This window comes from Gobio gobio (genome assembly GCF_949357685.1).
Source record: "Gobio gobio genome assembly, chromosome: 18".
In the NCBI taxonomy this organism is placed as follows: Eukaryota; Metazoa; Chordata; class Actinopteri; order Cypriniformes; family Gobionidae; genus Gobio; species Gobio gobio.
Genome location: NC_137111.1, coordinates 24,506,060 through 24,521,012, shown reverse-complemented (window position 1 = coordinate 24,521,012; position 14,953 = coordinate 24,506,060). Strand labels below are relative to the sequence as shown.

At 36.7% G+C, this 14,953-nt stretch overlaps 2 protein-coding genes across 2 annotated transcripts; one reads left to right on the top strand and one right to left on the bottom strand.

The window, feature by feature from the left end:
* The first annotated feature begins 323 nt into the window (after positions 1 to 323).
* mgme1 (mitochondrial genome maintenance exonuclease 1) lies at positions 324 to 4,356 on the top strand. The gene is made up of 4 exons (XM_079842362.1): positions 324 to 1,000; positions 1,076 to 1,298; positions 1,513 to 1,645; positions 4,054 to 4,356. Exons 1-4 carry the CDS (start codon positions 475 to 477, stop codon positions 4,183 to 4,185), a joined length of 1,014 nt encoding a protein of 337 aa, XP_079698488.1. The 5' UTR covers positions 324 to 474; the 3' UTR covers positions 4,186 to 4,356.
* LOC307141800 (uncharacterized protein) lies at positions 4,356 to 10,753 on the bottom strand. Its single transcript, XM_079842254.1, has 10 exons — positions 10,545 to 10,753; positions 10,341 to 10,448; positions 10,127 to 10,247; positions 9,871 to 10,000; positions 9,375 to 9,769; positions 7,581 to 7,735; positions 7,128 to 7,244; positions 6,932 to 7,040; positions 6,706 to 6,832; positions 4,356 to 4,880 (listed from the first exon to the last, which is right to left on the bottom strand). The coding sequence occupies exons 1-10, from the start codon at positions 10,617 to 10,619 to the stop codon at positions 4,484 to 4,486; spliced, it is 1,734 nt and encodes a 577-aa protein (XP_079698380.1). The 5' UTR covers positions 10,620 to 10,753; the 3' UTR covers positions 4,356 to 4,483.
* Between the last annotated feature and the right edge of the window lie 4,200 nt (positions 10,754 to 14,953).

The window sequence follows — 14,953 nt, the reverse complement described above, 5'->3', positions numbered from 1 at the left end:
TATGTATGTATGTATGTATGTATGTATGTATGTATGTATGTATGTATGTATATATGTATATATATGTATATATATATATATATATATATATATATATATATATATATATATATATATATATATATATATATATATATATATATATATATATATATATATATATATATATATATATATATATATATATATATATATATATATATATAAAATCTCAAAACCTAGTCCTAAAAGTTGCATAGTGGGAAATGCTGTTTTATGGGAACGTGTTCAACTTTTTTTCGATGAAGTTCAAACTACAATACCCATAATTCCCCAGTAGATCCAGTTCAAACTGCGCTCCATTTGAAAAAGGAATGTAGCAACATCGTGATCACTAACTTTTTAGTTTATTAGTTTGTGTCTATCTATCCGTTTTCCAAAGCATGCGAAAGTAGATGTAAACATTCCCATAGAAACAGGATAAGAACATTGCGTATGGCGCTTACAATGCATGTATTGAAGCTATTGATACAATGCAAGTGTGCGAGATCAATGGGCTTTTCCTCTGGTCAGTTCTCGCGTGTGAACAACTTTTCAACCAGCTGTCAATGGCGAGCACGCAAAAAGGTCAGTCAGTACAGCACAGTGGACACAGAGCGCTACTCATCTCTGGTGCGCGCGGTGTTGTCCTCAAAAACCAGCTCCCAGACTCCTGCGAGCATCGAGGATGAGGACTGTCAGCTGTACGGACCTGTAATAAGATCCAGACCGCCTTCAAAACAGCCCAAAGTACCTAAAAACCTGCATCCACTGTTAAATAAAGCCAAAGGTCAATCGGAGTATGTGCCGGGATCTTTGGCTCGTATAACATTACAGAGGAATTCTAATACGACATCTGTGCCCAGTGTGACCCGAATCCTCCAGAAGACCATGCCACCTGATCAAGCCTTTTACCTGGAGAGGTGGAAGAGAAGGATGATTGCTGAACTCGGAGAGGAAGGTTTTAAGGAATACAGCTTGAGTAAGAATATGTATTTATTTTCTTTAATTGAATATTAAAAGAACTTCCTCCTAATTAATATGTGTTGTGTTTTAGACCTTTTCAGACAAGGGAAGCTTTTCCATGCTGCCATTGAGGACAATTTCACCCAGGAAACCCCTTCTACAGAGGACCCTGGACACCCATTGGAGGTGTCCGGATATTTAGAGAGTGCATCTCATGTGCTGAATGATATAACAGGAGTGAGAGCTCTTGAGAGTGCTGTGCATCATTCTTCATTACAGTACCTGGGCATTGTAGATTGTGTTGCCCAATACAGGTAAGAATTATTCATTTGAATCAAAAAGTCATATAATAATTCATAATCAAGTTCAACATGTACTCTTTAATGTATCTGAATCCTGGATCATTTTAGAAAAATCATGTATTCTCGATGCGTTCTTACAAACATTGACATTGCTATTCAATCCTTGTTTATACATTGGTCATGTTGAATCGTCCCCTAAAACTAAAGCTCATCTGCTCTCATACAGAGGTTCATTGTGTGTCATTGACTGGAAGACCTCAGAAAAGCCTAAGCCCTTGCTTCGCCATACTTATGACAATCCATTGCAAGTAGCTGCATACATTGGAGCCTTGAACAGTGACAACAACTACAGCTACCAGGTAAACATTACTATGACTCCATTTACACCTGGGGCCCATACCATGAAGCTGGTTTAGGTGGTTAGACAGGCATGTTTCAGTTTTGTTTGTGCCAACTTTGGGTTTTAGGCACCATGAAAGTGGCTGGGCTTTTAAAAAAAAGCATGAAAGCGTACCACCCATAGGCGCGACCATTGCTAACCAAGCCATCACCTGCTGTTAGCATCCCATTGACTCCCATTCATTTTGGCCTCACTTTGACAGTGCATATCTTTACATCTGAGGCGTTTAAAGACTCCATTTGTCCATTGTTTATTTCTAAACAAACACTACAATGTATAAAAGGCTCCATTACCTTGTATCTTACACTATCGCCCTGTTGAAGCTGTTTTTGTAAAAAATAGGCTAACGATTGCGTCATAACCACGCGACTGTGTCGCGCTGTTGAGCAAATTACCGTATAGACCCGAGGAGAAGCTTGTAGGCAATCTTTTACTGTCTATGAGGCAATCGGGGGACTTGGAGGCATAAACGCAGATAGAGATGTTGCAGATCCTGCTTCATTCATCAAAAGTTGCTCCTGCTCACCCTCTCTGTCTCTGCAAGATTCGGTGATTCAGATTTTACGTTGCACAACTACTAGAAGACTTGCCACTGTCGGACAGGCTGATCACGTCACATCTACGTCGTCAAGCTCAGTCTGAGTCTGCGCAGTACGCTCAGCCATCAGGAAGTGAGTGCTTCTACCTGACTTCAATTCTCCCCGTTGAAGTCTATGGAGTCGCTCTGTCCATTTCTTTTACTGTCTATGTAATTTACCCCACAGCTAATCTGCCCCGGGGCAGACTTTTCAAACCCAAATTGAACCAATCAGCTGTGAGCAAAGTTACACATGTCTGATGCAATAAAGTCACTCCCCCTGTTTTTTCCTCCAAATTAAAGGTCATTACATAGCAAATTATTTTTAAAGACAAAATGTTCTTTTAGCCATGCTTATTTATAATAATAATTTTGTATATTTTTAATATGATTTAGATAGATATTATATTATTATTATTATTATTATACCCTTAATCCATTACACATGTACAACTTTAGTTCATCAATTATTATTATTATTAAGCTCTTAGTTTAAATGAATATAGATAAAGGCAATATAAATAAGCTTTAGAATCAATAGATAAAGCTATAAAAATGACTAACGTATGAATAAATGTTGAGATTTATAACAAAATTCAAAGTTTGTGGTCAGTAAGATATATTTCTTAAATTAAATAGTACACATCAAGTAAGATTTGTTTCAAATAAATTGTTCTTTTGAAATTTCTATTCATCAAAGAATCTTGAAAAAATGTTTCTCAACAATATTAATCAGCACAAGTGTTTTCAACATTGATTAAAATAAGAAATGTTTCTTGAGCAGCAAATCAGCATATTAGGAACAGGATGATTTCTGAAGGATCATGTGACACGGAAGATTGGAATGGCTGCTGAAAATTCAGCTTTGCCATCTCAGGAATAAATGCATTGTTGCCAACTGTCTGTAAAGTAACTAAAGCTTGCTTAAAAATGAGCTAAATGTCGCTAGATGACGTAATGCGTCAACTATCAGCACATCTGTTTTCTCTCCTAATCCATGCTCACGTACTGTATTTTTAACTCCATATATAGCCAGATGTCCAAAAAAATCTGTTCTCATTTTCATATTTTCTGTCAAACTATAAAAAGAGTATTAGTGACTGACAGAGGCGGACAGTAGTGAAGTATTCTTACTTTCCAAGTAATTTTATTTTTCAAGTATATGTACTTTATCAGTGATTTTCTTTGGAAAACTTTTGGTTCACAACATTCCAAAACATAATTTTTACTGCACTACGTTTTATATTGAATATCATTTAATACTTAATTACATAAAAAATGTAGTACTGCATACTTTTACTCAAGTAAAAGTAATTCAAAGGTTTACTTGAGTACAAGTAAGAAAGTACTACATTTTTTGTGTAATTAAGTATTAAAGGGAAAAAAAAAAAACCATTAATTTATTAAATGTAGTGCGGTAAAAAGTACGACAGATTTGTTGCTAGTCATTTCAAACCAAAAAAAGCCGCTAAAGAGGTCTGAAAAGTCACTAAAGGGAATAGACAAGTTATTTTGAATTGTAATATTTCACAAAATCAAATAAATGAAGTTTTGATGAGCATAAGAGACTTCCTGCGACATTTACAAACAGTAGTGTAATCGTTCCCCTTAAAAATGATTCAAAAGTGGTCACCTGTTATTGTTAATACCCTGTGTAAACAGTCTTGTCCGACTACTTGTGAACAGATAATCTGAGATGGATATTATTACCAGGTATAAACAGGGCCTAAAGGCATTTACTCTTTAAATGGCTTGTTTTAAGTTTTCCATCATGTTCTGTTTGTGCACAGGTAGAAAACGGTTTAATTGTGGTGGCCTACAAAGACGGATCACCCGCACATGCCCACTTCCTGAACTCGCAGCAGATCATGCCCTTCTGGGAGAAATGGCTACTTCGACTAGAAGAGTATGCAGAAAAATAAAGTGGTTTTAACTAGTATAACAGATCAAGCTGATGCTACACTGTGTGTAGTTTAACTGTAAAGGTTTGTTTTACATTTGATACAAAGAATAAATAGTTGTTGTTTTTGTACACATTTTATTAATGTAATGGTTTCCTTATTTAAATAAATCTCTCTTTTTTTTTGGTTGTTGATGTGGCCTTGTGGTAGTTTTTTAAAGTTGTATGCACATTATATCAGAAAACAGCTTTAGATAACAATACATAGCATCTCAGACAGAAGCTAAACAATTCTGATTGGTTGCTCTGATGTGGCCCAATTAAAAATCATTAAATACAAACCAGGCTGCCCTGTAATCTGGTTCCTCTTTGAAACCCAGGCTTGTGAAGAGCCTGTAGGATAAATGGTTCTCCTCCTCTATAAAACAGTACACTGGATAACCTTGAGAGTGGAGTCTCTTCGACATAATGGTGATCAGTGCTTTTGCATAGCCTTTTCCTCTATGTTCTGGAACCGTGTACAGCATTCCCAGAGCACAGGAGGGATAAGTTAATATCCAAGCTACTGGTTGATCATCTGCATCCAGGACACAACAAGAGGGAAAGTTCAAAATCATATTCTTAATCATTCGTTTGCTGTGTTCACAGCCAAACTTCCAGCTACTGTTGACTAGCGCCAGATGAGACTCGCTGAGAGAAGACAGCTTCAGTGATAAACTGCAGGAAAAAGAAAACAAATTTTAGTTTAACCTGATATTCCTCACTTTGGAGTCACACTTGCAATCCTTAAAATAAGTGTAACATTTGTTTTTACAAAATTATTGTAGTATATTTTGTTTAATATGTTGTAATTTGAGGGGATTTCATGGTACTAGATAACATAACCTCTAACTGATGCACAATGTATTTCTTTTTAAAATAGCACAAATATTAGGAAAAAAATTATGTTGGCTAGTCAGAAAGTTTGTAGTTGTTTAAAAAGCTTGAAGTTTCAAGTAGTTTTAGTTTGTTAAAGCAGCACTAGGTAACTTTTCAACCTTTATAATATATTTTCAAACCTCTTGTGATGATACATCGACTTACAATAGGTTGAATGACACGTCTGCCAAAGCCTGACGGGGTCTGTATCGTTTTTAATCGTACTTTTAAACTTCGGGTTTCGGGTAGTAACCCGAGAAAAAAAAGAACTACAAAATTCGCCTGCTTTACAGCATATACATCACTTCCACCACCACCCCCACTTCCTTAAATTCGGACGTGTGAGCCAAACTATCATTTGTTTGCCGAATGTTATAGTCATGGCCGAAGCAGCACAGAAAAATAAGAAAGCAAAGGTTTTGTCGGAGGAAAGCAAAAAGAAGAAACGAGAAAGTGATCGGATTAAAGGCAGGACGAGGATCAACATTGGGCCAGCGTTTGCTCGTTGGCGTGAGCTGGAGGAGGAGGGGCTACATTCTTGCAAGAAAATACATATAAGACGTACAAAATCATATTTTAGGATACCTAACATGTCTGTGATATTGGTTTATTTGTCTTGCCTCAAGCTATAATGCAAATCGATTTTTCAAATTTGCAGATTCATCTAGGGTAGCTTGATATTATAATATTGACGATATATGGTTATTACCTACCACTCAAACATTGAATTGAAGTATCATATAGATTCCGTAAAACGGTAACCAATAGACTAGGCTACTATAATGACGCTGGCTTGTAAACGTGAGCATCGCGATCATTTGGCGTTTGAAAAAAATAAAACCCATGAAATTATATTCATATGACATGCTGAAACATATGCCACTGTACCTGGGATGAAGACATTTCACACACAACGCAAGCAGAACACCTGAATGTGAACTCCTGCAGTGTTCAGGGCTATCATAGTTGTCATGTCAACAAATGCTCGTGCGATGCATCCCCTGATGTAGAATGACAGTTTACGACAGTAGTAGAGGACAATACTGTTTCCCAACTGTAGGGGGACCCCGAGAGCAAAAACTACCTAGTGCTGCTTTAAAAAGGCATTTATAAATCCAATGCATGGAAGGCAGATTGGTGTCATCTGGTGAGAAACATAAATAATTTTTTATTAGGTTATGCATTTGGATGTATATTTTAGATGTTATCAAATAAGACTACTTCATTGTGGCTTATTTGTAGATTGTACTGAAAAATTGCTCTGTATTTCAGATCAAATGTGTGACAATTTAAGACCATTAGCCTTTTCTAATCATGTCCACACATTTTTTGCGTTCATATAGCAAGTGGCACAAGTTTCGTACCATTTCGATAAAGTGAATTTTTTTTTTAAATGTTAAACTTAAACTTTTAAGTCTAAAATGACTGAAGACCAACAGAGGATTAAGAGTGAGATACAATGATGTTGACAACAACCAAAGTTCCATTAAAAGGTTACATGATTCGGTTACAGTGCCTGTACTCAGTGACATATTACTGCAACATAGCTTGACTTAAACTATGAACTGCCATAAAATTGTATATCTGAAGTGCGGTGTTAATGATTACAGCTGATATATTTCACCTATCAGCTTGTGACCGTTTTGATGGCTCTCGAAGAACCAACATGCGACACACTGCTTCTTTCTTCACAGGTACACCTCTGTTTATTGCCACGACTTCCAGCATCTTCTCATGATGAAGCTCAGCGGCTTGAGACAAGGGTTTAAATGGAAAAAGTGTTTGAGACCTTCAACATTTTCAGTGATTTATACTAATGTAAAGAAACTAGCAAAAAGAGATGCAAGTACCTAAGCAAATATACATTTTCCAGTCAATAACATCTGTCTGTGCCAGCAGGTCTCTGAGGTTGACATCTTTTTTTGAAAACACGGTCAAGTCTTTGAAAAGGTCTCCTGTCTGTAGAAAAAAAGGAAACGGTTCTATTGATATCCTAAAACTATTGTGTAATATCGAATCACTTATATTTCGCAATGTTCCTGATACCTCATGAAATTCTGGTTTAATGAGTAAAACTCTGAAGTCTGGCCACAGGTCAACAAACACACTAACAGGATCAGCTCTCTGTCCAGTTCTGTTGAGTTGGAAAATATATCCATATACCTGTATATATCCAGGACAAAGTAAAATATATAAACACACACATGTATGGCAGTTCTTGTCATATTTTATTACCATTTTCTAAACTATAGCGAATAAACTCTGATAATGAGAGGAAATGTTGAAGGTGTCAATAAAATTTGGTTTGACTATAGGCCTATATATATATAGTATATGTAGCCTATAGCAAGACCTAAAAATTAAAGGTTTGTACTTCTAATTTTAGTCATTTTAAGTTTGGTAGAAAACATGCTGATATTATTTGAAGGTGAGCTACTTTATTACTACTACTTTAGTAGTTATATTAGCTTGAATTACTGTATTAGCTCAATTTCAAACCTGAAGAGACTGTGGAAAGTAGTTTTTAAATAGGTCTACTTCCAGGGTCTTCAAATCCTCTGTAGTCAGTTGACGCATTGCGAGGGGTCTTCGCGCTTTGCTCGGCGCCAGCGTGTCACAGAAGAGTAGACCCAGTTCCAGGGTTGCCAAGTCCACTGTGTTCCCGCGGAAATGGGATACTTCTAAACTGTAGCCTCCGGTTGATTTTTTTTTTTTTTTTTTTTTAAGGTTTGACATATTGCATAAATGATATTTGACTGTAATATTCATTATATTCTACCAATGATACAACTGTGCTAGATGTTATGTTTTGTGAAGTAGGGCCACTGCTACCTTTGAGTTGTGTTTATTATCATACGATTTCATTTTATATAACATTGACCGTAAAATATGTATTTGCAGGTATGGGAATGACATATTTTGACATTTGGAATGTGGTCTTTGGGATAGCTTTTTTTTGATTGGCCTTTGGTCTAATATTGTAACACAGAGCTGGCAACCCTGCCCAGTATGTACTAGGTAGGCAGGAAGTGGTTGCTGTTTATGGTTTTGTAAAAGTCAAGTTAAGAGTTCACAAGTGCTAATACAATGCATAAAAACTACAGCGCCCCCGTGCCGGGACCATCATTTATTTCCTTTAGTAAGCAATATCTAATTAGAACAGTTTTATGAAATATATAGCCTACATATAGGTTAAAATTCATTGAGATCAAGTTGCACATGAGAAAATTGATCATTATGTGCATGTCTAAACGTCATGCTTATTAGTAAATTGTCAGTGCTGAACCATTTGTATATTTCACTAAAGATTAGCAATAAATGATCAAATAAAATGGATTTCCACCTAAATTAGCTGTGGGGTAAGTGTGGGTTCACTAATAGCGATATTTGTCTCTAAATGCAGGAAATATTATTTCACTGGTACCTTTGGTGAAAAAAATGTTAAGAGTAGGCCTAATCTGAGGGAGCCCTAGCCCTTTATAAATAAAACTAAAAACTTTCAAATGTCCTCCACAAAATTATGTATGCTACTCCAGTTTTTGCAACAGAGATTTGTTTTTGAGAATTATTTCACATCATTAAAATATCTCCTTCTTATTACTGGCTGGTTTACACACACGCATATATATATAATCGAGCAAAGGACTTTATGAAGAAGGTGACTCTGATGTATATATATATACACACATACATACAAGACACTATATAATTTACAAAACATTTGTGTAAATTTATTTATGTTAATTATTTTATTATTTTGCTCAAGCATTCTCCAATGACTCAACATGACACAGGCTTTCACAAACATGAGGATTGTCATTACACCATGCATGCATAATCCTCAATTCTGATTTTCAAACATAAGTTTGGTGGTTTGACCTTCATTCATAAAACATTTTTTGTGAAAGTTCTAAAAACACAATGTAATCATCAATATATATATATATATATATATATATATATATATATATATATATATATATATATATATATATATATATATATATATATATATATATATAAATTGAACTGTGTATAAAATAGATATTTTGGTATGTGACTGCACCTTAATGTAATAAGAGTTGCAAGGGGAAGGGAAAGTTAATGTTTTTGATAAAAGATTACAAGGACACACATTTTTAAAAATAATGAAACATGAATAGATCATTCATAATCAACACTGAAGTTTTTATAATAGACACTTCCATTAAAAAAAGAGGATTGTCAATTTTGATTTGATTGATGACTTTCAAGGAGGGTTTTTGGTGAGAAATGGTAAGTATTCACTCTAACAAATGAATTCGTACCAGGCAGCCCTATAAGAGGAGTCCTCTGTAAAACCAAGGTTGGTAAAAAGTTTGTAGGAAAGTTGATTGCATTCTTCAATGAAACAGTAAACAGGATAGCCTTGAGAATGGAGCTTCTTTGCCATTGTAGTGACCAGGGCTTTGGCATATCCCTTCCCACGATGCTCTGGTAGAGTGTACAACATTCCTATGGCACAGTAATCATACAACAGTACCCAGGACACCGGCTGGTTGTTCTCATCAGTAATGCAACATGTGGGGAAATGGCTGATGAGATTCAGGATGTTCCTGTAACCTTTTTCATCCCCACCAAATTTCCAAGTCTTGTTAACTACATCTGCATGTGACTCATTCAGGTCAGACACTCTGGTCTCAAGGTCACTTAGGAAGGAAGCGAAGAAACAAGGGAAATTTAAATGCATCGTAATGAAACACAATTGGATATTTATGAGTTCATTGACAACCTTAAAAAAAAATCTAACCTAGTAATGAGCTCAGGTAAATTAGTGGGATCAGATAATATCATTAGGTGCACTAAGGAGAACCCTTTCATATCGACACCCCGAGAAGCAGCAATTTCCTTCAGCATTGGTGAATGACGTAGATCACATCCTAGCATGAAGGAAATTAAGTCGCATTAATAATATAATAAATATAATATAATATAATATAATATAATATAATATAATATAATATAATATAATATAATATAATATAATATAGGGGGGAAAGACATACCTCCTACTAAGAAGTATGTGCTCCAGTCAATTGCATTTTCCACAGTCAGCATTCTTCTCAGGACTTCTTCATCTGTACTGTATAGAGTCACCTTCTTCATAAAGTCCTTTGCTCGACTATTCTAATGATTTCAGACAAACATTAGTGATGTTGACATGAATGTGGTTTATTTGGACAAAGTTTTGGATAGTCAATATAAACAACGCAATCTCACATTTGGATCTGGTCGAACAATGATAGTGGTAAAAGCTGGCCACGTATCCACCAATACTTCCAAAGTGTGTGGTTTCCGTCTGTTTATAGCAAAGACAAACCCATACACCTAAAAAAGCAGTGTATTAGATTAAATGCGACAGTAAAAGCATTTACGGTTTGCTGTGACATAAAATAAACATAGTAGGCTAATAACTTAACTTACCTTTATGGATTTGGGCAGATGAGCAAATAAAGTAGTCTCAGCTATTTTTAACTCATCTGAATTTAAAATTTGCATGTTTCATAGTAAATTCAGTCTCTCAATTATTTGAAACTGATTTTGCCAGAGGTGGCAAATATGTCTTATCCGAACAAAGACAGTCTTAAAAGACGGAAGCTTGGTGAAATGTGTAGGCTAATATTTAACCTAGGGTGACCAGACGTCGGTCACTGTTTTCTCGGGACAATCCTGGTTTTTGGTGTCCTGTCCCCGACTAGAGCAGTTTCCGTAAATATCCACGCTCGACAACATGTACAAAACACCCAGCAAATACACTGCAAATCCTGACGAACACTGTCTGCTGCTGGTTACCAGAGCAATGGTGCATATTTATTTTCACCAACAGAGGGGGCTGCAAGCTACACTAATGACGTGGTCGCAACGTTGGCCATGAAGCTGGATGAGCACTCATAAGTTATCAAAAGAGACACATGCTGCGTTCCAGTTCATTTTTATTATGCCCTTCACTTGCTAACTTCCCTCCGTCTCGTTCACTCGGATGTGCGTCTGCGTCATTGCTTACGTTGCATGAGTGCCCACTACTGGCGGAACCTTTGCATTGGACTTTGCAAGCCCCTGATCACTTCGAATCCGAGTTGATTTATTATTTATTTTTTTCCTTTACGAAATTGTTTAATGCAGCATTCTATATGTATATAGGTGTGTTTGGGTTGTTTTAAATCTTTAAAAAAGACGTATGGATGTGTAGTGGGATTGCCCTTTTAAGAGTGGGGTTTGCGCTAGTAGTAGGATGGCCCCTTTAAGAACGGTACTGCGCGGCGGGTTGTTACGTCAGGCAATCACGCACCTATATAGACACAGGTGTGATTAGTCTTCTCATGGCAGTTTACTGATGTGACCTGTTTGTGTCATGGCATTGCACTGATGTGACCTGTTCGTGTAGGTCTTGTATCTCCTTCACTCCTCTGGAAAGGTATGTTTTGTTAACGTTTGGGCTCATGGATGGGAGGGGAATTATAAATTTGTAATGTGGGTGTTTGTGGGATTTTAATTTAATTCACTCTTGATTAATGTGGTTGTTTGTCTAATTTTAGATTAGTCGGGTACGTCCAGGCATTGTTAGTGAGTATGTAAGTGTTGGGTACACAAGGTAATTTAATTTATTTTTGCCCTACCATATTGTGTGATAAAATGTTTGACAGAAGAGGAGTGGGGAGGGAGAAGAGTGCAAACGAAAATGTGTATTTGTTGTTTTGCAGAAGTTACCAGCTGCTGCTTTGCTGTACCTTAAATAGCGGTTCCATTGCTGGGACGCTGGATGTTGTGCCTTGCACGCGATATCATTGAATATCTTCAGTGCGTTAGTGCCTGGGCACCGTTACCTCGGATGCGCTGTGAAAGCAAGACCTTTGGTTCTGGCGCCACCTAGTGCTTATTGGTGCAATTTCATTGTGAATTCGCAGTCGTTCATTTGTTGGTGTACGTTGTTTAAAGCTACACTGTGTAACTTTTTTAGTCTATTCTTAACTAAAAACACTTAGTTCTTTCAAAAATATATGTGCTCATTAATGTATATTTACTTCTTTCAAGTAATAAAGTATTCTCGTAAGTTTATAATATGCCATTGAAAATACATAAGGTAATGGGATCTAACGGTGGTCGCCATGTTGCCCCTCCATCTTGAAAGTACATTAGCCAAAGAGGGACATACCCGTAAATTCAAGCTTCGCTTTTCGCGTTTTAACCGGTTTTAATACTCGATGGCACTGTACAAAATTCTCTGCCTCGCGCATGTGCGCGTCAACTTGTTCAGACTTGTCTGGTGCATGCACAGAGAGTTTTCATCTCAGCAGCGTCCAGTAACAGAGTTATACAGAGTTTTCCTGGCTTGTTTATTCCTCAAAAGTGTTTTTCCTTGTGTGGTATTTCTGTGCGTTAATAACTCCGTAAGTAATAATAGTTATTGTCATTGTAGATGTGTTTCAGAGTGTCATCGCGTAATTCAGTTGATGTCACCTCAGAAGTATTTTTGTGTCAACATACAATAGTGTAATGCTCACCTATTTGAATAATCATTCAGTTATTTTGTTATCAACAATGTTTATTCATTTATAGCAAATATTTTCTTGTAATGTATGTTGATGGAAATGTGTATCAGGTCTGATCGGCATATTAACAATTGTTATACAGAGCGCACTGCAGAGCTAACGTTAAAGCGGCGCACACACTTTTGTAACCGGACACCGCTTGTTAGCAGCGGCAGCTCCGCTCCTTTTAATGCAGCTGCCTTTAGCGCCTATATATGGTACAATAAGCTCTGGTTTACGGTTACATTATACAAATGTAACTTATAATTATAGTTATACAGTTCTTAACTGTGTATGTATATTTACCATCCTTATTTGTTCTCTCACAGAAACCACATTTATGTACATATCCACGCAAACCTGTTTATGCCTTGCAATTGGATGACTGAATAAACATTACTATCATCAAAGTTCACTCTGGATTAGCTGCAGTTCTTTCTAGCCGAATTAGGCCAGTTGATTTCCAACCATCCCACTGCGCACAGAATATCAGGCACCGTGTGGAATGTGGACGAGGTCGAACTGGAAACCATGTTAATCTTGGACTAAATCGGCCACCGTAGGAGTTGAAACGAAATCGGAATTGAGAGGAACAGAAACTTAAATTCACTGGATGGTCATATACCTTTTCACCACTAGATGGGGGAAAATATCACACAGTGTAGCTTTAAGTGTGTGTGTGTGCATTTGAGTTCGATTTAAGTTTTATTTTCTTTGTTTATTGTAATATCCTGATTAGGTTTTGTTAAAGTTATTGTTTCATGTTTTGTTTCTATTTTGTTATTTGGGTTGGTTGTATACAATTTCCTGGTCTGGTTTTACATTGATACTCAATTAAGGAGCAAGGAATTTGTGGTTTGTTTGGGTGTTTTGTTTTCTCTTTTCTTTTCCTTTTGATTGGTGTATTGTGTGGAGTGGTTTAAAATAATTATTGTATTTTTGGGTTTGTTTGGTTGGTTTGATTCTTTTCTACATATTTTGGTTCATAATTTGGGTGGTCTGTGTTGTACAACAGACATAACATCAAGGAAAGGAACAACCTTTATTTTGTATTCCCTTGTTTTGTGATTGTTTTGTTGCTTTCATTGATTGTTATTTTGTTTTCATCTTTGTTACCATTTTGTTTGGCCAGCATATGGGTGACCGATCCATGTGGTCCTACTAAACGAAGTCCATTGGACTGATGTATGTACTGTGAGTTAAGGACCTGCATATTCCACATGCGTGTTTTGGCCATAAATGCCAAAGACCGTGGGCTTGGGCTCATGCCTACTGGGTAATTTTTATACGTGAAGTGTTTTAGCATTTTTGATGTTGAGCTCAATGTTTTAGTTATTATTTGACAACAATAAACTTGTGGTTTGTGGTATTTACGTCTCTGCTTGTCCCTTTTCATTTAGTTGAAAGCTTGTTTTTGGGGAGGCTCGAAATTGGGGAGTTCACTAATATGAGCTTTATTAGTGTAAGTTGATCGGGCCCCGGTCACGGATGGATGGATGGATATATATATATATTTTTTTTTTTTTTTTTAAAGATTTATATATTTATATATCAGAGTTGTTTGTGGTGGGTAAATTAAATGCGATTTGCTGTGACGTCACATTCGTGTTGCATTGGTATATGAAGCTGTCTGAAGTGTAGATTTGAAGTAAACTCACTCCCTCGGTCAAAATCAAGGGAGCGAGGGTCTGTCCATATAAACTTAACTCGTCCATGGAACTCACTTCAAAATGGCGGCAGGGATTCCCCCGTGGGGAAGTGCTTAGGGAAGTTTGCAAGTGCGTATCTAAAACTGGAGTGGAACATTTTGTCAAAATGACAAAGTAATTAATCAGAATACTTATCAAAAGTTGCCCCTGCTCACGCTCTCCGTCTCTGCAAGATTCTGTGATTCAGATTTCACTTAGCACAACTACTAGAAGACTTACAACTGTCAGACAGGTTGCTCACATCTACGTCAACAAGCTCAGTCTGAGGCTGCGCAGTCCGCTCAGCCAGAGTCCTGCACGGGTCCGATTTTGAAAACCTGCAGTGCTTAAACCCGCATCCTACCCGTTTTCCGACAACAGCACTAAATAAAATCCGCACCCGACCCGACTCGCTTAAAATAGAACCGACACCCGACCCGCATCCGCAATAAAATCAGTTTAGCATATCACCTTACACACTTACAAAAATGTTTATTGCCAGCATACAGAAGTTATAACACAACCATTAACACAAGGACAACTTCAGCCGGGAGCTTATCGTGGCTTAATGTACTAAGACACTGTTATTAAGAGACCAAACTCAGTAAACCTAATA